The sequence below is a fragment of the Jaculus jaculus genome, chromosome 1 (genome assembly GCF_020740685.1).
Source record: "Jaculus jaculus isolate mJacJac1 chromosome 1, mJacJac1.mat.Y.cur, whole genome shotgun sequence".
Lineage (NCBI taxonomy): Eukaryota > Metazoa > Chordata > Mammalia > Rodentia > Dipodidae > Jaculus > Jaculus jaculus.
The window spans coordinates 320,480,719-320,502,930 of record NC_059102.1 but is presented as its reverse complement, the minus strand read 5'-3'; the positions used below and the strand labels follow the sequence as shown (position 1 = coordinate 320,502,930).

Here is a 22,212-nt window from a genome sequence, read left to right as displayed (position 1 = left end):
ACCACATCAATCATTTGTAACTACAGAAAATAATTCTTACTAGTTAAAAAAACTAAAGAATCTTCATGGTAGCAAGACATACACATTCCTCTGGTTCATTTAAAGTGACATTATTTTCTCAGCTTTCTAACTAAATTTTACCTAACATACATTCACTCAGACCCAGAAAAATTACTGAAACATTTAATTAAATATACTTTCATTTTCCCTTTTTACTTTATTTCAAAGTGTGATAATAGAGTTACTCTTCAGTAAACCTGACTTACTTAGTCTTTTGTGTAGGAATTTGCACTGCAGATGGCAGCATATTGTTTTTACTAGAAGGTATATATTCTGTATCAGTGTTAAAAGTTTTTTGACTAAGACCAAAATACTTATTATGTGGCTTTAATTTTTTCTTCTTCTGTAAACTTAATTGGAATTTGCAATTTGTGTATCTTGTGAAGAAATTTGGCACCTGGATTTGGGGAGGAAAAAAACAAGATAGAAAACTAAAAGAAAAAGAAACATTATTTTATACTGGTAAGGCAATGTGAGTAAAATGAACTCATTGTCCACGTATGTGGCTCCGATTTTTTTTTCTCTTTAGCATTTATTTTTCATCTGGAGAAAATTTTGTTTGTGGAAGAATTTAAATTTAACTATAGCTAAATATTGGAATCTGAGAATAAGATCTATGTAGACAAATGCCTGTTTATTAAAGAAATAACTTTTGACATGCTTATAAAAAAGTAATTGGTTTATTGAAGATGTTATGCTTCTGTTACTACTTGATAATGGAATAACTTCTGTCTAATCATAAAATCTGTAGTGCCAGATCTCTAACTTTTCCAGCATATTCTATGCTCATAAAGGTTTGCTCTTGTCCTGCTAGTTGGTTGATCGTGTTTTTGATGAAAGTCTCAACTTCCGAAAGATCCCTCCGTTAATCCATTCTAAAACGCCAGAAGGAAACAATGGTCGGTCTAGTGAGCCCAGACCGCAGGCCTCAGAGCTTCCTGATCACTTAACAATTACAAGGCGCAGAACCTGGAGCAGGGATGAAGTAAGTTAACTCTAAAGGCTAACAAATGGCACAGGAGGCTTATCCTGCAAATGGGAAGAGGAAGAACTATGTAACAGCTGTGAGAGAAAAGTGGTTATACTTAAATGAAATTTCATCCCAGTATTCCATCCTAGTCAGCAGTTGACTATAAATAATTAAGGCTCTGATATAACAAAATGATAATACTTCTTAGTAAAACTGTACAATTTCTAATAAAAAAAATGTAAGTAAATATTTTTAATGTATTAGTTGATACTTTCTTTAGTGACACAATAGGGTTTGACTAGACAATTAATAAATTTGAATTTATTAAAATCTGGGACATTTGTGTGTTAAGAAATATTATAAGAAATGGGAAAAATTAAGTCATAAACTTCTTAAGCACACATAACCTACAGATATGCAAAATATGTAAAGAAATTCTACTCATCAATAAAAAAAAATACAAAAACAAATAGGTAGAAAAATCTCTGAAGTCATGAACTTTTCACTAAAAACACCAAAGGCTACAAAATAGGCTGATTTATACAACTTCATGCATGTCCAGATAAATGCATTTCAAGACCATGTATACTTACTTTATATTCATTCAATTTATAACAAGAAGTCTTGAAAATGTGAAGTGTTTAAAAAGAGATAGGGATTTCTTTTGTGCAGCCAGTGGAGGTTAAATTGGTACAGTCACTCAGGAAAACAGTTGACATTAACTCTTGTAGTTGAATACAGAAATATATCATATTATCTAGCCTTTCCCCTGTGAATCATATGTGAATGAGGCAAACCCTTTTTTCATTAATAAGCTTGCCTAATCATTTTTACACAATGTGTTTCCTTTTACCCTTGGGGGAATAGTAGCTTACAGAAACACCAATGAATGCTTGAAACTGGAGAGTATTAAACCCTGCTGTAAATGCTCTTTTTTCACCCTTTACATACTTATGAGAAAATTTAATTTATAAATTTGGCACAGCAAAATATTAACAACAATAGCTAAAAACAATATAAAATAATTACAACAATATACAATTCAGTCTCTATCTCAATACCTTATTGTATTGTTCTTACCCTTGAGATGGTTCCAGATGAAATACCTATAATCATGATATGGTATAAACATTGTGACCTAGTGTTAGGCTATTATGTAAAAGATTAGTTAAACAAGAGCCTTGTGATAATGCCACAGTCTACTTGATAATCAGTGGCTACTGAAAATAAGCAAGTAAGATACACCACAGGGATATGCAAAAGTCATGAGATTTTATCATGCTACTCACAAAGGCATGGAATTTTAAACTTAGAACTTTGTTCATGTAACATTTTCATACAGTAGTTGAAGTTAACTGCAGGTAGCTGAAACTACAGATAAAAAGGACTGGTGTAGTAATATTAGTGACAACACAAGCTTGGAAACTTAATGTTTATATAGGCAGAAAAGTATGCGTCTTAAACTAGTTGCATCTACAAATGGAGAATTTACAATTAAAAAGAGTAATAGTACAGAAATCCGCAATATAGTATAGATGAACATAGGATAACATTAAATGAGAAATGTAAAACTCAGGAGATTGTATATGTAAGTCTTTATCATAAACTTTAAGAACTGAAAGTGTGCACCTAGGACACAAGTAGATGTTGCAAGTATTATAAAAAGGAATGCAAAAGAATTATTAATGGAATGTGGGACATTGTTTAAGAGAAGGGAAGTATGGAAGAGCAAAGCATCTGACTAGAGATTGATACATCACTCATCTTTTCCTGCACTCCAGCAACAAATACCTGGTATAGAGCAAGAGGCACATACCCAATGCCTTTGGGCTAACTGGTACTGCCTGTTGGGCACATTTGGTCAACTAAAAGAGACGTGTTAGGTCAAAGCTAAGTGCTTTTCTCATTATGACAGTATCAGAAACACAAGAGAAGCCTTACCTCATAGACGTACCACAAGACTTTACATATGGCATGCCTTTTAACCTCTTGCTCCCAAAGGAAGTCATACAGCTGAGAATGCAAAAGCCAATGGTGCAGAATAATCATCTTCCAGTGGTGGTAAAGAATAGTGAAGGGAGAGGAGGAGGGAAAAGTTTAGAATAGCATCTGCTTTGCCATATTAGTTAGTGGTAAGTGTAAATTCATTATCACATTATTAAAAAGAAAGAGTTTGCCTGAAGATATTTAGCGGTTAAGGCACTGCCTGCAAAGCCTAAGGACCCAAGTTTAATTCTCCAGGTCCCATGTAAGCCAGATGTGCATGGTGGCACGTGCATCTGAAGTTCATTGGCAGTGGCTAGAGGCCCTGGTGTACCCATTTTCTCCCTCTCTCTCCCCCATCTCTGTCTTTAATAAATAAATAAGTAAATCTTAAGAGTTGTCCAGGTTGGACTAATGATATGTACCATGAATAATGAACTACAGTTAATTCTGAGTACCTACATTCCAATGTTTATAAAAATTAAGTTTTCATTAAAAAAATTAAGTTTTTTTTTTTTTTTAAGTGACTGTGTCTCCAGATGCAGTGCACTCACCTGGACTTCCAGGAGGATCACTGGAGGAGTTTCAAATTAGCCTGTGCAACATAGCAAGACCTCAGCTATAAAACCAAGAAAAGAGAAATTTATCAAAAAATATTTATGTCAATGGAAAAGTAGATGAATAGAATTTTGGATAAAATTCAAGGTTATAAAACAATTTTTTTCCACCAGAAAATACAGTCATTACAAATAGCTCCATGACAAGGGTAATTAAGGAACAATAATAACATTAACAAAAAGGGATTGACATAGGCAGATATTTCTAGATCCTTGGGTTTAAGGAACAAGGCCTGAAAGTTAATATATAACAATATGAACATTTTGTTTATGTGTCTGTGTCTCTGTTCTTGTTCTTTGAGACAGAGTCTTATGTAGCCCATGCTAGCTTCAAACTTACTATGAAGCTAAGACTGATCTTGAACTCCTGATCCTCCTGCCTACACCTCCCCAAGTGCTGGGATTAAAAGTGTGCAGCAACATGCCTAGTACTGTGTTTTAACAGTACTGAGTAGAAAATGACCTACCAAAAATAAAAGAATGTTAACCAGCTCCAAAGTTGTGGCCTGGTTAGAGAAATATATTTAACATTTAGAAATATCTAGATTGATAGTTATCTCAAGATTGATAATCAGAAGTTTATTTAATACATTTGTGTAATGACCTACAATTTATGGGGTAGAAAAGACAGATACCCTGTTCTGTGAGGCAGTCTTTCCTAATGTGTGTGATATACATCTTCTGTGACTCCTTTTCTCTGCAGCACAGGAGAGCTGAGTTGTGCCCCCACAGCTTAAGATTCCCCCTTCACAGAACTTTGACGAGCTCTGGGCCTTGGGTCCATTTCTGTCCCATCATGAAAACTTACAGTAAATGTTAAAAGAAAGTATCTCTCTGATTAGTATCTGTTTGAAAAGCAAGCCTTGTGCTCTTCATGCTCTTTATTCCTATTATTTGATAATTATTAATATTCAAGAGTATATATTGTCCCTTGTTTGTCCCTTCATTTGAATTTTAAGTGTGAACAGCAGAGAGGGTCATGATAGTAATTGAAAATAGGATAAAAATGGATTTTTTTAATGACAAAACTAAAATAATAAGGAATCTTCAGTTATTTAGCAAAAAAAAACTCCTTTGTTGTTTCTTTTACTTTTTCTACTTAGACTTGTATTATATTACCTTCATTATTAATCATTTTTAAGGTTAGCGTAAATAATGTTAAGATAGTGAGTTGTGACAAGTATTCTTAGTAAATTTAACACCTTCCTTTTCTCTTTGTGTGTCCTTCAGGTCATGGGAGATAATTTGCTGCTATCCTCAGTCTTTCAGTTCTCTAAGAAGATAAGGCAATCTATTGATAAAACAGCTGGAAAAATCAGGTACGTTTTATTACTTGAACTTGCTTACTTTAAGTTAACTCGTTCTGTTTCTCAAGTGCACTGCCGTGTCTATGAGGAACTAGTGCAGTCACTGAATGGGAATCTTACTGCTGCTGCTACCACAGTTCCTCACTTTTCAGATGCCAGGAGAAGCCATGAGCTAAGCTAGGATCTTCAGTCATGAGCCCATTTTAAATCCAGAATTAATACTTTATGGTTATTTATAACTAGAAACAGTTTCATTCTTCACAAAACAGTAGTAAGTACTTTAACAGACTCTTGAGATTTATTTTGCTGTCAGACTTCACACTTGACTCCACCTGTCTTCTTTATGGTGAGAGTGAGTATGTGAATTCCAAGACTTAGGAAATTAAGAACAAGCACTTGAAGATGAAAATACTATATGAACTGTCCAATTTCCAGCCTACAGTTTTGTATATATTGAATTACAGTGTTTTTTTGCATGTGTGTGCAGAGTATGTGTAAGGTGTGTGGTGTGATATATGTACTTACGTGTGCATATACACTCTCCATGCTTGTACTTGGTGTCTTTCTGTTATCACTCATCCATGTGTTTCCTTGAGACGAGGTCTCTGCCTCAGCACATAGCTGCTGTCCTTCAACAAGCTCCAGGGATTCTCCAGTCTCCACTTCTAGCAGAGTGAGGTCACTGGTGTGCGTGGCCATGCACAAATTTTTACATGGGTTATGGAGAGTTAAACTCAGGGTTTCTGACCTAAGAGACCCTAACGCTTAAGCAAAAGGGCTCTTAACCATTTAGCCATCTCCCCAGCCCAAATTACAATATATCTTTTCACTATCATAATCTTTTCACCAACCTTTTAACAGTTTTAGAAGCCATGTACATTATATTCAGCCACCATCCTCTGGCAAAAGTAGATGTACTTGATTGTACAAGTTATTATAGTCCTCAGTGGACTCAGGAAGTCCTGATTATTTTCATGCTTTTTAGCATTTTTCCAGTATCTGTTTTGTTGGTTTTGAGGCAACATCTCATTTACAACCCAGGCTGACCTGGAACTCACTCTAACCCAGACTGGCTGTGAGTCATGGCAATCCCCAGCCTCCTGTGTGCTGCCACGCTGGGCTCTCTACCATACTTAACACTGCACTGCAAGGACTCTGAGAAGAAACATAATTGTTTGCTTTTTCCTTAATGTCATTCATAGCATAGAGTTCTTAGGTGGCTATTGGTGGCATTTAGTCTTTTCGGATTGGAAAATTTAATAATAGAAGAATATTCTTTGGCTTGCTTGCTTGTTTTTTGAGGTAGCGTCTCACTCTAGCCTAGGCTGACCTGAAATTCACTATGTAGTCTGAGGGTAGCCTTGAACTCAAGGCAATCCTCCTACTTCTGCCTCACAAGTTCTAGGATTAAAGGCATGTGCCGCCATGCCTGGCTCAGAATATTCTAATACCAGGTTGTAAACCCTTAACTGTGGTGATATGTAATTACAGATGTTCCAGGCTTTATTTGATGTTGATAGACTTCTTGTTTTAAGATAGCCTGGCATACTGACCTTTGAAGAAATGCCACTGAGAATTTAAGCAATATAAGACATAATATATGTAATCATAAGAATATAATGCCTATGAGAATACAAAAACACAAAGCAGTTCAACTACATTTCCAGACTGACTCATTGAAGAAGTTTAGAGAAACCCAAGGGATCTGAGGAGATGGCTCAGCAGCTAAAGGCACTTACTTGCTAGCTAGTTTTGTTCCCCTGCACCTACATAAAATTAGAGACAAAGTGGCTCATGCTTCTGTGACCCCAAGGCGCCTATGACAGTGGGAGCTAAGCCACAAGAGTCCAGAAGCATGAGGACCAGGTAGAGAGACCCTATCTCAAAGAGACAGGACCTGTCCTCTGACCTCCACACGTGTGCTGTGGCATACATGCACAACACACACGCAAATAAGCAGACAAAGGTGGTTAGTATTCTAAACCTGCTGACTCAAGTCTCAGATTCTGAAGTACTGAAGAAAGCAGATGAGGCTATTAGAAGAGAAATCAAAATTTTGGAGTACTTTCTAAGTTAAGATTCTTCTATTTAATTTCTAATACAGACCAGTTAATTTTTATTATCAAATTTTATTAAAAGTATATAATACCTTAACTTCCTGCTAGATTACATAAAACTACATTACTTTTCAGTCCTGAAAGTCAGCCTCCCGTTTTGTTCCATCAGGTTTGCCTATTCCTATTTTAAGTAGGATTTAACCAATTCTTGATCCTAATTCAGCATATTTTCTTCTCAATTTCATTTTACTCGTGCATATACTGTATATAGTCTTATCATACATAAATGGTTACATTAATTACAAATAATAACAATGTTTTCTGGGTTATATCATCTGCATTTGATTCTATTCAGTTTTCAGTTAAGAATAAGATAAACAGTAAATAAAGAACTTTAGATATATATTAATAATAAGCTACTAGTGTTTTTAGTACAGATTTTTTACATTGTGATTTAATTAGTATTAGCTCAGAAGTTTAATTCTCAATTCATGTAGTAATTGTTTTACTTTTCCTTAAATAATTTTGAAAAGATACATTCTTTTGGTATTGTCATTGACAAAAACATGATAAGTTCTTAAAATAGGAAAAGTGAAATGCTTCTGGTTTTGACTTACAGAATATTATTCAAAGACAAAGATCGGAATTGGGATGAAATAGAAAACAAGTTAAGAACTGAAAGTGAAGTCCCTATTGTGAAAACCTCAAGCATGGTATGGTAATTTTTTTGAAAGTTAAAACATTCAAGAAGCAAGATGTTATTTTAAAGGAAAAGAAATTGATTGGTTTTTGGTTATCTGTGTAAAGAAGATATGAATGTATAAATTCAGAAAATTTTTCTTTCAACTGACCAGCCACAGGAGTTTAAAATGTTGGTTATTTCAATGTTACAGGGGGTATACAGGAGACAGTTTTATGTCTGTCACAAATAAGCAAGTTTAAATTTAGAACTTAAATACTAAGTTAATAGGAATCAGTTTCATTTACTTAATGTAGTATTTGTCTCTTAACAATGAATTTGTACAGATTTTTATCTTTCAGTATAATTTGAATGTTGAACTTTTCACTTTATATATTTTCCCAAAGAAAACTTGATGGCATTTTGTTTAAAAGTTGGTCTAAAGTTAGTCAACACATGTTTTACAAAATCTTTTCTTTTACAGTAATAAATTACCTTGAACGTAATGATCTATTAACATTGTTTCACTGAAAATAATTATCATTTTTATTATCATTAAGTGTTCTGATTTGAATCTTGTTTACTGAATGTCAGTCATTTCATATGATGATGCTACTAATGTTACTAATCTAGATAATATTAAATGTTCTAAACAAAATGAGAATGTGATTCATTTCTTATTATTTAAAATGTGTAGATATAGTTAGCTAATTTTTGTTATTGCTCTCTCTGCAGGAGATTTCTTCTATTTTACAGGAGCTGAAAAGAGTTGAGAAACAATTACAAGGTAAATTTAGTGCTAAATTAAGTCTTACAAAAAAACAACTACTAACAGATACCGTTGAGCTGTATAGCATCCAGGAGCCAGAAATGAATCATGAATTTGAAAGTGGCCTGGGCTGCATAGTAAGACACTGCATTTAAAAACAAATTTAAAAATACATTGTTTTTTGAAAGATATTTCTCAGTATATTCTTACTATTAGGATAATATTTGATAAATATACTGATACATATAAGAGAACAGAAGTCTACATATCTAGGTTACTTATTAAAGGAAGTTTTAAAATTCTGTATAAAAAGATGGGGTGTAGCTTTGTTATAGAATGCTTTCCTAGCATATTATAAAATTTTTTTATTTTATAGGATTCCAGCACCACAAAAATGAATAAATAAATGAAATAAGTAAAATAAATAGATACAACCCAATGTAAAAACTTAAAAGTATAATAAAATCAGATCTGTGTTTTGTTTGGTTTTGTTTTTGAGAGGATCTCTCCATGTATCCCAAGCTGGCCTTGAACTTGGTATTGAGCTGAGGATGATCTGGATCTCTTTATTTATTTGAGATTGACAGACACAGAGAGAAAGACAGATAGAGGGAGAGAGAGAATGGACGCACCAGGGCTTCCAGCCTCTGCAAATGAACTCCAAATGCGTGCGCCCCCTTGTGCATCTGGCTAACGTGGGACCTGGGGAACCGAGCCTCAAACCAGGGTCCTTAGGCTTCACAGGCAAGCGCTTAACCGCTAAGCCATCTCTCCAGCCCGATCTGGATCTTTTGAACCTACTGCCTCTGCCTCCCAAGTGCTGGGATTACGTATGCTGCTGTGCAGTTAGATCTCAAGCATATTTTAGCATTTATATTTGACAATAAACTAGATCTTATAAATTAATTATAATGCCGTATATGTAAACAATATACAAAATGAATATGTAAATATACACAATATGATATACAAATATATGTAAAAATATAAATGTGTAGGCACACATTTTAACACTTTTATATGTAAGTTTAATACAAATATAAATAAAATATATGAATATATATTATACATTTTAACATTTTATGTTAAATATATAATTTTTAAAAAATTTTGTTCCTTTAGAGAGAGAGAAAGGCAGATAAAGAGAGAACGGGTGCACCAGGGCCTCCAGCCACTGCAAATGAACTACCAGACACATGTGCCACCTTGTACTTCTGGTTTATGTGGGTACTAAGGAATTGAATCTAGATCTTTACCTATCCATCCCAAGTTATACACTTTTATCTCCTCGCCCCAATTCTCCTTACCTTGGGGACCCTCCTCCATGAGGTTATGGTAATCACTGTGGTCATGAAGGCCTCAGTCAGCCCCTGTGGGGTAGCTGGGACTGTGCCTCAGGGTATTCCTACCCACTCTGAGGCTCTTGTAATCTTTCTGCCTCCTCCGCAAAGTTCATTCAGCCATGGCAGGCCTGTTGGCAGTCTGATTCAGTGTTAAGTTCTTTGTAGCCTCTTTGATAGCTCTTGATTAATCTTTATGTCTCACTAAGAGTAGTATTCATGACGTCACTTTCTCTGCAGCTACTCCTGGGCCCTAGCAGATGTGGTAGAGGTAGCAAGTCTCATGGTGGGCAGTCAGCTATCTGGCTCTCCTCCATTTTCTCTGCTATTTGTAACATAAAACAGATTCTACAGCCAAGAGTAAGAGCAGTTTAGGCTAAAGGGGGTATGCATAGTTGTATAGGAGATTTTTGGTATGCCACTCCACTCTTTCCTGACCATGGGATTCTGATTTGGTTTCCAGTACTGTAAGGTATGAGTTCTCTCCCACTGAGTGGGCCTCATGTCCAATCAGAGAACAGTTGGGTACCCATAGAGGCTTTGTGTCACTATTACACAAGTGTGTACATCTTTTCTAGCTGGTTGGTGTCATAGTCTACAGGGTCCCCCACTTATTCATGCTGTTGGTGACCATGGTTCTCCAGCATTTCTCATAGCACTTTCTAGCATTATGAGGGCTAGCCCGGAGGGAGCTAGTTTCTTTTTCAATTCCAGCATGGTAGTCCAATGTTATGTGACCACAGTCTAGTAGTTCTGGTAGGTAATCAAGTGTTTTGGCAATGGCCTACATTGTTTGGGGGACCTTATGGGTCTCCCAGGCCAACATGTCACTGTGAGGGTAGCTCAACTCTGGGCCTTGGATTTACAAGCAAGAGTCCATGGTTTAAGGTTAAGCTTTTTCCACCTTCTGTCCAGACTACCCCCTTCCCCTTTTATTGGTTGTTATATCTTATAAAACACTAGTCATAATGAGGGTTTCCATGAACTGATTTTTAATACTGTCTTAATTTTTATGGAATTCCATGCATACCATCCCCACTCCCTACCCTTCTGGAACTCCACCCCCAAAATTCTTTCTCTTTCCCCAACCCACAGGGAAACCTCTCCTCTTCCCACCACATCTCTTTTCTGTCCTGGTCTCACTCTAGTTTATGTCCATATTCCTGGTGTTAACTGCCATTTGCCCTCATCTGTAATTTCTCCTAGTTAGGAACATCATATGAGAGAATACGTGCCATTTTTGTCTTTCTGTGTCTGTGTGACCTTGCTTAGAATGTTTTTTTTCCCAACTCCATCCATTTTCCTGTGAATTTCATTATTTAATTTTTCTTTACCAGTATTGTTAATAGAGCTGCTACAAACATGGTTGAGCAAGTATCTCTATAGCACAGTGGATTCCTTAGGTTACATGCCCAGGAATGGCATAGCTGGGTCAAATGGTAGATCTGTTTTCATCTTTTTCAGGAATCTCCATACCGATGTCCATAGTGGTTGTAACCGTTTGCACTCTCACCAGCAGGTTTATATTCTAATACAAACACATGTTACTTAGACAGCCCATAGTACTGACTAGAAGAGAAAGTAGAGCTGGGTTTGGTGGTGCATGCATAGAATTCCTGCACTGGGAAGAAGGTAGTTACAGGATTGTGAATTTGAGGCTAGCCTTGATATTGTTTGCCTCCTAAACTTTAACAGAAACATGATTTGGGTTTTTGTCAGATCTGCAACATGTATTGATTGATGCCAGTATGTCTTGACCTAGACGTCCCTAGTGCCATAATATGTTGGTTCCCAGTTCCATCAGTGTACTGGTTATGATAAACCCCTATGACAGTGAGTTGCTGACACAGTGATGGTGAACTGTTAGAATGGAGGTATATTCTTGAAAAGTCTCCAAAATGATTCTTACAACTTCTGTGTATCTTCTCCCAACTCCTTACTCATCCCCTTGTCAAGTTGAATATTATTGCCTGAAGATTTCTTTTGGATTGAAAGCTGGTCTTTCACTGTCCACTTCACGGAGGTAGCAAGGTGTGTTTGACCTCCTGGGGCCGCCTTAGATTAGTATATAGCTATGCTGGGACACTTATGACTCAGGGGATACACACAGTTGTCAGTACCTGCATTGAGGTGACTCTGAACTCCACTTCAACAACTAATCCCCTGTTCACTGAGAGATAATAGCACCAGGACTATGTATTAAAAATCATGACCAGTTTACTGTCTTCTTGTAATAATGAAAGCAGATTTCAGAAAGCTCTTTCCTGAACTTTGCACCTCCAAATAACTGATCTTTTTACAGTCAGTGAAATGTCCATAAAGGACTTAGGAGAAGTATTTAGGTCTGTATAATCTGTAATATAAATAAATTAGCCACAGAATTTTTAAGGCAGGTGTTAAGTACAGTATTGCAGAACTAGACACATTTTGAAACCATATGCACACTGATAGTGAAGTATTTCCAAATTAAACTACAAATAGAATCACATCTTTAAAAAACATTATTTGAGAAAGAGAGAAAAATTGGATGATAATGCCAGGGCCTCCTGCCACTGCAAATGAACTCTAGACGTATTTACCACTTTATGCATCTGGCGTTACATGGTATTGGGGAAGGGAACCTGAGTGGTCAGGCTTTGCAAGCAATCACCTTTAACCACTGAGCCATCTCTCCAGCCCCATAGAATCACATCTTTTATACTCTACTTCTTTATTTCTTTCAGCAATCAATGCCATGATTGACCCAGATGGAACTTTGGAGGCACTTAACAATATGGGATTTCCCAATGCTATCTTGCCATCTCCACCAAACCAGAAGTCCAGTCCTGTGAATAACCTTGGCAGTCCTGGTCAGACACAGACACCTGGCCAGCCAGAAGCCAGGGCTCTACACCCTGCAGCAGCCTCTATCTCAGCAGAGTTTGAGAATGCCGAATCAGAGGCTGATTTCAGTATACATTTTAATAGGTTCAACCCTGAAGGGGAAGAGGAAGACATTACAGTACATGAATGATTTCTCTTGTTTGTTAAGAAAATAATTACCTGTGAAATGACAAGAAATATTGGAAGCAACATAGTGTTGACATACAAAACAAGACAGCTTGGTCCACAACAATCTTGCTATCCTTGTCTTCTTAATTTTATTTATTTTTTACCTATGATGTAGTGTCATACCAGTCTTTACAGTCCACTTAACCCCGTGATGCACACAGAGAAAAAAGTGGATTGTAGCAATGTTGCCTTTGTGGTTTTTAGATTGAATTCTATCATTGCCTTCTTTCACTTCATAGATTTTGTGTTTTTTAAGCCATGCTGTGACCTACAAGCAAACTAAATATTCAGAATCTCTGAGCCCTGGTGTCTCCTGTGCCAAGCTGCTCCCTGAATGGACTTCCTCTTCAGCTGTACAGATTTGTTAAGCCACTCAATTTGCTTCTTAATAATAGGATTTATATTATTATTCATTACCACTGGACACAATGAGATATTGCTCTCCATAGTAAAGCAGACCTTTCACAACATTCTGTCCTAAACTTTTCCAGCATACATGTAATTTATATAACTTTGTTGGTAAGTAACTTGTCTTGGGGTTTACCAAAATTAACTATTATGTTTGCACTAAGATTTACTGGGAGTAATAGATGGACATATCTGTATATCAATAAGGACTAACCGTCTTTTTATGTACATAGGAAATTGACAATACTGTATTTGTTTTAACCCCACAGTGTTTTGCTCCACTTTCAAAAAGATAATTTGGCACTTTTTTCATTTTTTTAATGGAAATAAGATTTTGTCTCTCCTTTTAGATTAAATGAAAGGTAGAAATATTAAACTAGATAGGTAATTTAGGTGGAGTATATTTTTAAAACTAAGCACATGTATATTTGTCCTGTGTTACCAAGTTTATATGTAACAGTTGGGAAAAAAAATTCCCCTTGAAATGATCATGAGATTAAAATTTTCTTCATTAGGAAACTTGGAAAACCAATAGTCATAAGATTAGTAGATAGTTTCACTCCCAGGCATTGAATTGCTTCTGTGTGTTTCCCCATAGGACCCAATAGTAAATACTATGTCAGTTTTACATAGTTGTAACGACCCCACAAGATGACGACAAAGGCTTTGGGCTTGTGGCTATTGAACAGCCTGTGAAAAATATCTTCTATAAAGTTGTTTTTATTGTTTGTTTGTATGTTTTTGTTCTTTCTCCAGTTTAAGTTCACAATTTGGATAAGTCTTAAAGGGAGTTACTTTTGTGTTTCCAGAACACAGTAATTTGGGTAAATCATCAATTCTGCTAAATATTATTATTCATAGGCCTGGATTTTCCCTATGATACCGTCAGTCTATAAAGGGTAAACTGCAACTTTTGCAACTTTTATGAAATGATTTTAATATTTTAGCAATAACTTGCAACATTTATTTAAGAAAAAACTATACAGTTCAAAGCTTTACAGGATTTAAGAAGTCCTGTACTGTTGGATCAGTTGACAAAAATGCAAAATGTTTTTGTAGACATGTAAACATAGTGTTGTATAATGATCTCATATTTTTCTTTAAAAAAGAAAAATGAACTGTTCTTATAAACCTAAATTCTCAATTCTGATAAAGGAAGACTAAAAAATGATCTTAAAGAAAGTAAAAGGAAAAAAATGCTTTGAAGAAATAAGTAAGGCATTAAAACAGGGTCAATCCATTTAACTTAAATGTTAAAGCAAAATAATCACCACTTTCCCACCTTTCTTTAATGTTTGGTACTGGTTATATCCACATGAAAGGAAGAGGTTTAGGAAACTGTTTAATTTACTTACATTCTTATTTGTTTACACAGTTTTGTTCAATTACAAACATTTGGCCTTTTACTATGTTATTTTTATTTTGTATGAATACATTATTCTCCTTATTTATTTTTGTTACATTTATTACTTACGTTATTTTGTTATGCATTTACAGCTCCATTTTTAAATAAAGTGTTTCTGGAACTTTATACAATGATTATATATTTTATTTCTTCTACCATCTGATATATCAATACCATCAATTTAATAATACTTTACAAACCATTTTTCAATGAAAAAACCTTCTAGTTTTTAAACTTTTTCATTTTATTTCAAGCTCCATGGAGTTCTTCTACTGTGAGGTGTTAAGGGTACTCATTAGCTTGGTTTACACAGTTTAGGCTGGGTGGTCCTGGAATGGCTGTTTGTATGCTGAAGAGGCTCAAAATCTGGTAGCTGCCCAGTCTCAGCAATCCCAGTTTGGCCCTGACTCCCTGAAATCTTCCTGGAGAGCTGCCACCTTCACTCTATGTTGGAAAGACAAAAACAAGTAGGTTCTAAGGGGAGCGGAGCGGAGTTTGGCAGCAGCCACAACAAGATAGGTGCATCACCAGCAAGAGGTGAGGACAGACAGGCAGCACTACCTTTTCCTCAGGCTGCCTCTTGGAAGTGCCACCCACTGTGTGGGAGAGACTACCCTCTTTAGTTGACCCTGCCTGGACCTACCCTCACAGACCTGCTGTCACTCCCAGATGACTCCAGATCCAGTTAAGTTGACAAGACTAAACATCACACTCCAATTATGGGTTCAACCCAGGAATCAGGAGAAATCAACTTTCATATGCCAAAGCAGTGGCCATTGCAAAAGTCCATCATGCAACTGAATTGTTTTTATTTGACTTCTGCCAGATGTAATAAAATGCTTTAATCTATTATTGGCCTGGGCTCTGTGATCCCCTTCCCTTTCCAGTGAGTTTCTTCGTCCATTGCTGCCAACAGCAGTGAGCTCTCTGCTGGGTATTGGACTTAACCAGTCACTCTTTAAGTGTTGATGTAAACCTCTTAAAGAATATAGTTCTTGACCTTCAGGTGGAGGTTTACAGTCTACCAAGGGTGACAGATAAATCATTTTAATACAATTCATGCAAAAGTTTTTGCTGTTGTTGCTGGCACAAAGCACTGGACCAAAAACAGCTGATGGGAAGAATGTTTTAATTTTGGCTTACAGTCTTGTGGGGATGCTGCACAGTGGCAGGGGAAAAGATGGCAGAGCAGAGGCTTAACCTCACCACCTTGCCACAGCAGGAGGAAAACAGCAGCAGGAGAGAGAGTTGAGTTCTGGCACCCCCAACATCACACCTCTTCCAGCAGGCCTCCACCTCCCACATTGCCACCAGCTGGGAATCAAGCATTCAGAACATGAGCTTATGGGGGTCACCTAATTGAAACCGGCACACCAGCCAAACTGACATTGAATAAATGTTAATGGGGCAGATAAAAAAGAAAGGAAAAGAGCAGAAGAATGTGAATCCCAGTTGTTCCTCAACGAAGCTTAGGCACTTAGCTGGAAGGAAGATGTTGGAGACAGACTCATGGCTATAGACTTGTCCAAGTTGTCTGGGCTTTCCTTGAACTCCTCTGGAAATGTGACTACTAATTTCTTAGGAATTAAGCAGTATGCTAGGATGCTCTCTCATTTGAAGGAAGCTAGCACCAATGTTATTACAGTTGAAAAAGCAGGCAGACTACTCACCCCAAGATGATACTGTAGAAATTATACTTAGAGCTGTCTTACAAACAGCTGAGATAACCTCCATCCACAGGCCAGGTCTGCCCCTGCTTGTTTGTTAAAACGTTGGGCCATGTGCTTGGAAAGACCTGGAGGAAGAACCTTTGCAAACACAGAGATCCAAGCAAACTTGTCAAATCCCAGTGACTAGGATGAAGACAGATCCCTCAGGCCTGAGTTAGGTTTTCAAAGCAGCTAGCAGAAATACTGTATGCTTCAGTAGGAATTATGTGGGCTTCCACAAAGCTATAGAGGATGACCTGTTTACACACTTGATGAAGGAGTTCAGGCCACCCATGGCCATCAGTCTTACATAATGTTCTTTTAAAGACATTTCATTTGCCAAGAGGAAGAATGGGCATACCAGGGCCTCTAGCCACTGGAAACAACCTCCAGATGCATGTGCCACTTTGTGCATCCAGCTTTACGTAGGCATTGGAGGAACAGACTCGGGTCATTCGGCTTTTCAGGCAGTCACCTTAACCACTGAATCATCTCTCCAGCTCTTATATAATGGTCTCGTGAGAGGAAAGAAGAGGTCTTGGGAGCGTGTAGATTGACACTGGGACATAACCATATGCAGCTTCCACAATAAGTTCCCCATGACCCCAAAGCCAGACTTGGCAGATAGGTGGGAGCAAATCATTCTGCTCAAGGATTGGATCCAGCGAGAGAAAAATGAGTATGTGGTGTTCCCCCAGGGTTTCTTTGAGGAGTCCCCTCCTTTAGTCAGGTGAGGGTCATCACTTGGACAGAGAGCTTGCCTGGGCCACATGCTTGCACCACCATGTGTGGCCCTAGTGATTTGTGACTCCCCCAGCATCTGGCAGAGATGCCACAGCATTTGGTGAGCAGGACAGCTTGCAGACAGGTCACAGGACATGAAACCATTTCTGGTTGGATCTGAGTCACCAGATCCTAGACTGCTCACAGAATCCTATAGGGATTTGTGTCGAAAGGAGTAAATTGGAATGAAACATAAGCCTATCAAAGGAAGAAAAATAAGAACTTCAGTGTTCTCAAATTCCTTGGATCATGAGTAAGTGTACTGCGATCTACTCTTCGGTGTGCTTCATCTCAAAGTGGACACTTGGCCTGGGTTTATGTTTCCTTGTCTGAAACAGGGTCTAACTCTTTAACTTAGACCTAAAGCTCAAAATCCTCCTGCCTCAGCCTCCCCAGAGCTGAGGTCACAGGTAACATGCCAACATGCTTTTGTTGTTGTTTTGTGTTTTAAAGGTAGGGTCTCACTCTAGCCCAGGCTGACCTGGAATTCACTATGGAGACTCAGGGTGGCCTCAAACTCACAGTAATCCTCCTGCTTCTTCCTTCCGAATGCTGGGATTAAAGGCGTGCGCCACCACTTGTGGCCCAACATGCTTTTTTACATGGATTCTAGGGATCAAAATGAGGTCTTGGTGTTTGCGAGTCAAGTACTTTAACTGACCTATCACCCCTGCCCCTTTCTCAGATGTTTTTGACAAATATTTTGGTGACCCCATCACAGTTTTATTGATGTATATTGACTAAATGGTATTAAAGTTGTACAATGTAATAGATAAATGTCTATATTTGGAAATGATTACCATAATCAAGTTAATATGTTCATGAACATCCAGAGTTACTTGGTATGCATGTATTGATAGCATTAACGATCTCTTCCACTAGAGAGATGGTTCAGTGGGTAAGGTTCTCACTGTTCAAACTGGAGTACACAAGTTCAATTCCATACCCTGTGTAAAATGCGGGAAGCTGTGGCAGACTTCTGTAGTCCCAGCACAGTGGCACTGGTGGTGAGACAGGAGACAGGAGAATTTCCCAGAAGCCCATGTCTGGCAAGCACAGCCAAGAAAAGCAGAATCCAAAGTGAGAAAAGCCTGCCTCCAGTGACATGCAAAGCAAAGGGCTGACCTAAAAGTTGTTTTCTGACCTCCACACATGTGCAGTGGCCCAAACACGCCCATATTCAAACACAGATGAACATGCTCACAAGTAAAGAGAACTCTTAGCAAAATTTAAAAATACAATACATTATTATTAACTGCATTCACCATGCTATATGTTAGCTTCTCATAACTTTGATCTGAGAGTTTGTACCATTTGATCAATATCTCCCCATCTGCTCATGGCTTCAGCTATGGCAACCAATTTTCTACTTTATATTTCTACTTGTTTTAACATATTTAGATTCCACATGTAAGATTCTCAATCCTTTGCATTTCTGGGTCTGACTTGTTTCATTCAACATAATATCCTCCAGGGTCATTTATGTTTTTGCTAAGTATACAAATTTTCGTTCTAAGACTCAGTAGTATGAGCTGGGGAGAGGAGTTAGTGGGACAATCCCACAAGCATGAGGTCCTGAGTTCAGACATGGTACAACATGTCTAGTCCCAATGCTCCTATGGCAAGACAGGCAGAGAGGGAATCCCTCAAGCTCACAAGTTTGGTAGCTTGGCAAATGCAATAGAGAACAAGAGACCCTGCCTCAAAGAAGACAAGGACCAACACTGGAAGTTGTCCTCTGACCTCCACACATACTGCAGTACACATATGCCTGCATTCATGTACATGTACAAATACACGTGTGTGTGTATATATTATTATATCTTATATATGTTAATATAGTATATAATATATAAATATATATATTATATATTTTATAATTATAAAAAATCATGTTGGGCCATGAGTGGTGGTATATGCCTTTAATGCCAGCACTCGGGAGGCAGAGTAAGATATATATATATATATATATATATATATATATATATATATATATATATATATATATTATGTATTATTATGCATATATTATATATATCTCCAAAAACCTGGTGTTCTGCTTATACACAAAATTGGCTTATAAATGCAATGTAATGAGGATTTTCCCCTATGCTTTCTTCTAGTTTTTTTTCTTAATTTTAGCTTTTACAGTTATGTTTTTGATCTATTTTAACTTAGCTTTTAATATATATTATAATGTAAGGGTACAACCTCATTTTTCAGCACCATTTAGTTATCCAGACATACTTGTCAAAAATCAACTCACCATACATTTGGATTTATTTCTTTTTATTCCACATGTGCAGGCACTGCCTCTCTTCCCTTCCTCTGCCCTGCATAATATGTCATTCTTTCTCTGACACTGGCACTGAAAACGTATGAGAGAAAATGTTAACTGTCCTACAAAATTCAAGGCCATGTCACTTACATAATACCATCAGTGGATCTGTCATTCTTGAACACAGTTAAACCCTTTGCAAGGTTGATACATGGTTTATTTTTATGTCACCTCTTGGTACCAAAGAGAGGCATACATCCACTGACTGCTACATTAAACAATATAAATTGTGCAGCACATCTTTTTATTTAACAAATACAAGAACTCACCTATCTTACAGCAGGATAGGTACCGAGAGAGTTGGGAAGACCCTGGAAGAGTGCATGGGCTAGCCCTGGAGTGATAGACGCTGAGAGAATCAGGAAAGCCTGCCCTGGAGTGAGTGGGCTAGCCCTGGAGTGATAGATGCTGAGAGAATCAGGAAAGCCTGCCCTGGAGTGAGTGGGCTAGCCCTGGAGTGATAGACGCTGAGAGAATCAGGAAAGCCTGCCCTGGAGTGAGTGGGCTAGCCCTGGAGTGATAGACGCTGAGAGAATCAGGAAAGCCTGCCCTGGAGTGAGTGGGCTAGCCATGGAGTGATAGATGCTGCATTCCAGTGCTTGAGCACATCCAGTGATGCACACATTAGGGGGGTCTGAAAAGCCGTGTGCACCCATATGAAATTCGTATATAGGAAAATCTGTGGAGGATGATTTTCACATACATTTTAAAGAGGAACTTTGGTTTTACAAAAGCAATTGTCATAGGATTCCCTAAATGACTACTTTTCTGACTTAATTAAAATTATTTGACCAGCACATTAACTTGGCATGAAGCCTGTGCTAGTCAGCCTTCCAATACTATAACAAATACCTGGGAAAATCAATCTAAAAAGCAGAAAAGATTTATTTATTTTGCCTCACAGCTTTGAAGGTTCTAGTATATGATTGGTTGGTCCTGTTCCTTCGGGTCTTGTGATGAGGTCATACATCAAGACAAGATCATGTAGTATGTCAGTATTATTCATCTCCTGTTCACAAAGTCAAGAAGAGAGCAAGGAGGGTGTCCCACAGCCCCCTTTGAGAATGAGCTTATAAATGACTTAACAACCTCCTACTAGGCTGCCTATTAATGATCCCACCACCTGCTAACTGTACTGGAGTGGTTTGCATCAAATGTCCCCCATACACTCATGGGTTCTGAATGCTTGGTCCCCAGCTGGTGGCTGTTGGGAGGTGGAGCCTTGTTGGAGGAGGTGTATTATTGGGGGCGGCCTTAGTGGTGTTACAGCTAGTTCCCCCTTGCCAGAGCTTGGCTCACTCTCCTGCTGCTGTTTTCCACCTGTTGTGACAGAGATGATGTCCACATTTTGCGCGTCTATGCTGTCCCCTGCCATCATGAAGCTTCCACTCAAGACTGAAAGCCAGAGTAGAAACTTTCCCCCTATCAGCTGGTTTTGGCAAGGTGCTTTGTGTCAGCAACAAGAAGGTAACTACAGTAAGTGCTGGTCTGGGAACCAAGCCTTTAACTCATGCTTTGATATAAACTGTAGCACAACTCTGACCATATATTTACTTGCTAAAGGATGTCCCTCCATAACCTCCACTTACTTATCCCAAAATTGAACTGAACTTAAGTGATGATTAATACTAAGTGGCCTCTAGAAGGCAGAATCCCAAAGTTGACAGTCACTAAAGAAAGAATTCCATTTATAGACATAAAACAAAATGAATTATTGTTCCACACTTGAGAGAAACTACTAAACATTTAGGCCATATTTGAATTTCATTTTCTCTTATGTCTTTTCAAAAAAAAATTGTGCCTCTGAGGTATTGAGAAATTCCTTTAAAATTGGGCACGGGGCATACTGACACCAGGTAGCTGGTTTCTGTTCAGTTCGTGAACCCCAAGTTCCACATAGCACTACAGCATTTTAATTTCTCTGTGTTCTAGAATTATTTATTGATCCCTACTAAACAGTCAGCCACTCCACACTTCAGATGGCACTTCAAGGATTCTAATTGACTTACTCTGAACTTGACTTCTTCATTATGACTGACTGTTAACATTTCTGGGATGGCATTTGATTGTTTTGTCTTGACCTGTTCATAGGCAGTCAGTAATTGACATATAAAAGCCAGGTCTCACTTTCCTCCTCCTTAAGATGATGTGAGGGAAAGCCAGGTCTCACTTTCTTCCTCCTTAAGATGATGTGAGGCTGTGAGAGTTTATACCATCCCAAATATAATAGTTGGTCTGGGGTCTGATCTTCCATAGTTTGTGGATTCCAAAGGACTGAAATCTCAGAGGTTAGGAGACCGCAGGGACAAGTCTGGTGGATTTGGTTACAGAAGGATTTAGAATCTAGACATAGATAAGGAAGGGTAGCTGTAGCTGGCTTGCATAATATTGAGGGCCCTGTGGCCTGGGGAAGTTAGCAGACCAGGAGAAGCACATGGGTTCTGGATCTAGGCAGCAACAAGCTGATCATTCAAAAACCATTGATTACTTGTAAAGTGCTGGGCAATTGCCAGAGTCCATTCCGACAGGTCAGATCATTATTAAACGATGTGAGAAGTTGAAAACTGGAGTAAGGTGTCTTACAGAACTTTTGAAACCAGCAAAAGAACTCTGCTGACAAGAAACTGAGGATGAACTTGCTATGATTACAAGACACTAAGAAAGAAATCAAGCTGGACCTGAGCTGAAGCTTCCTCCCTGCTTGCGAGCTGCCATGGTGATGGAAGCGGCTTTGCA

At 37.8% G+C, this 22,212-nt stretch overlaps 1 protein-coding gene across 8 annotated transcripts in view; it reads left to right on the top strand.

Annotated features, from left to right (window-relative positions):
• Positions 1-15,496, top strand: part of Cep170 (centrosomal protein 170) — a 104,218-nt gene extending 88,722 nt beyond the window's left edge. For all 8 annotated transcript variants that reach the window (XM_045142349.1, XM_045142347.1, XM_045142346.1 and 5 more), the window contains 5 exons: positions 875-1,045; positions 4,861-4,949; positions 7,614-7,707; positions 8,409-8,460; positions 12,506-15,496. In XM_045142349.1, the coding sequence (XP_044998284.1) occupies positions 875-1,045; positions 4,861-4,949; positions 7,614-7,707; positions 8,409-8,460; positions 12,506-12,795 (696 nt within the window). In that variant the 3' untranslated portion in view covers positions 12,796-15,496. The remainder of the gene's footprint in view (positions 1-874; positions 1,046-4,860; positions 4,950-7,613; positions 7,708-8,408; positions 8,461-12,505) is intronic.
• Positions 15,497-22,212: the final 6,716 nt, after the last annotated feature.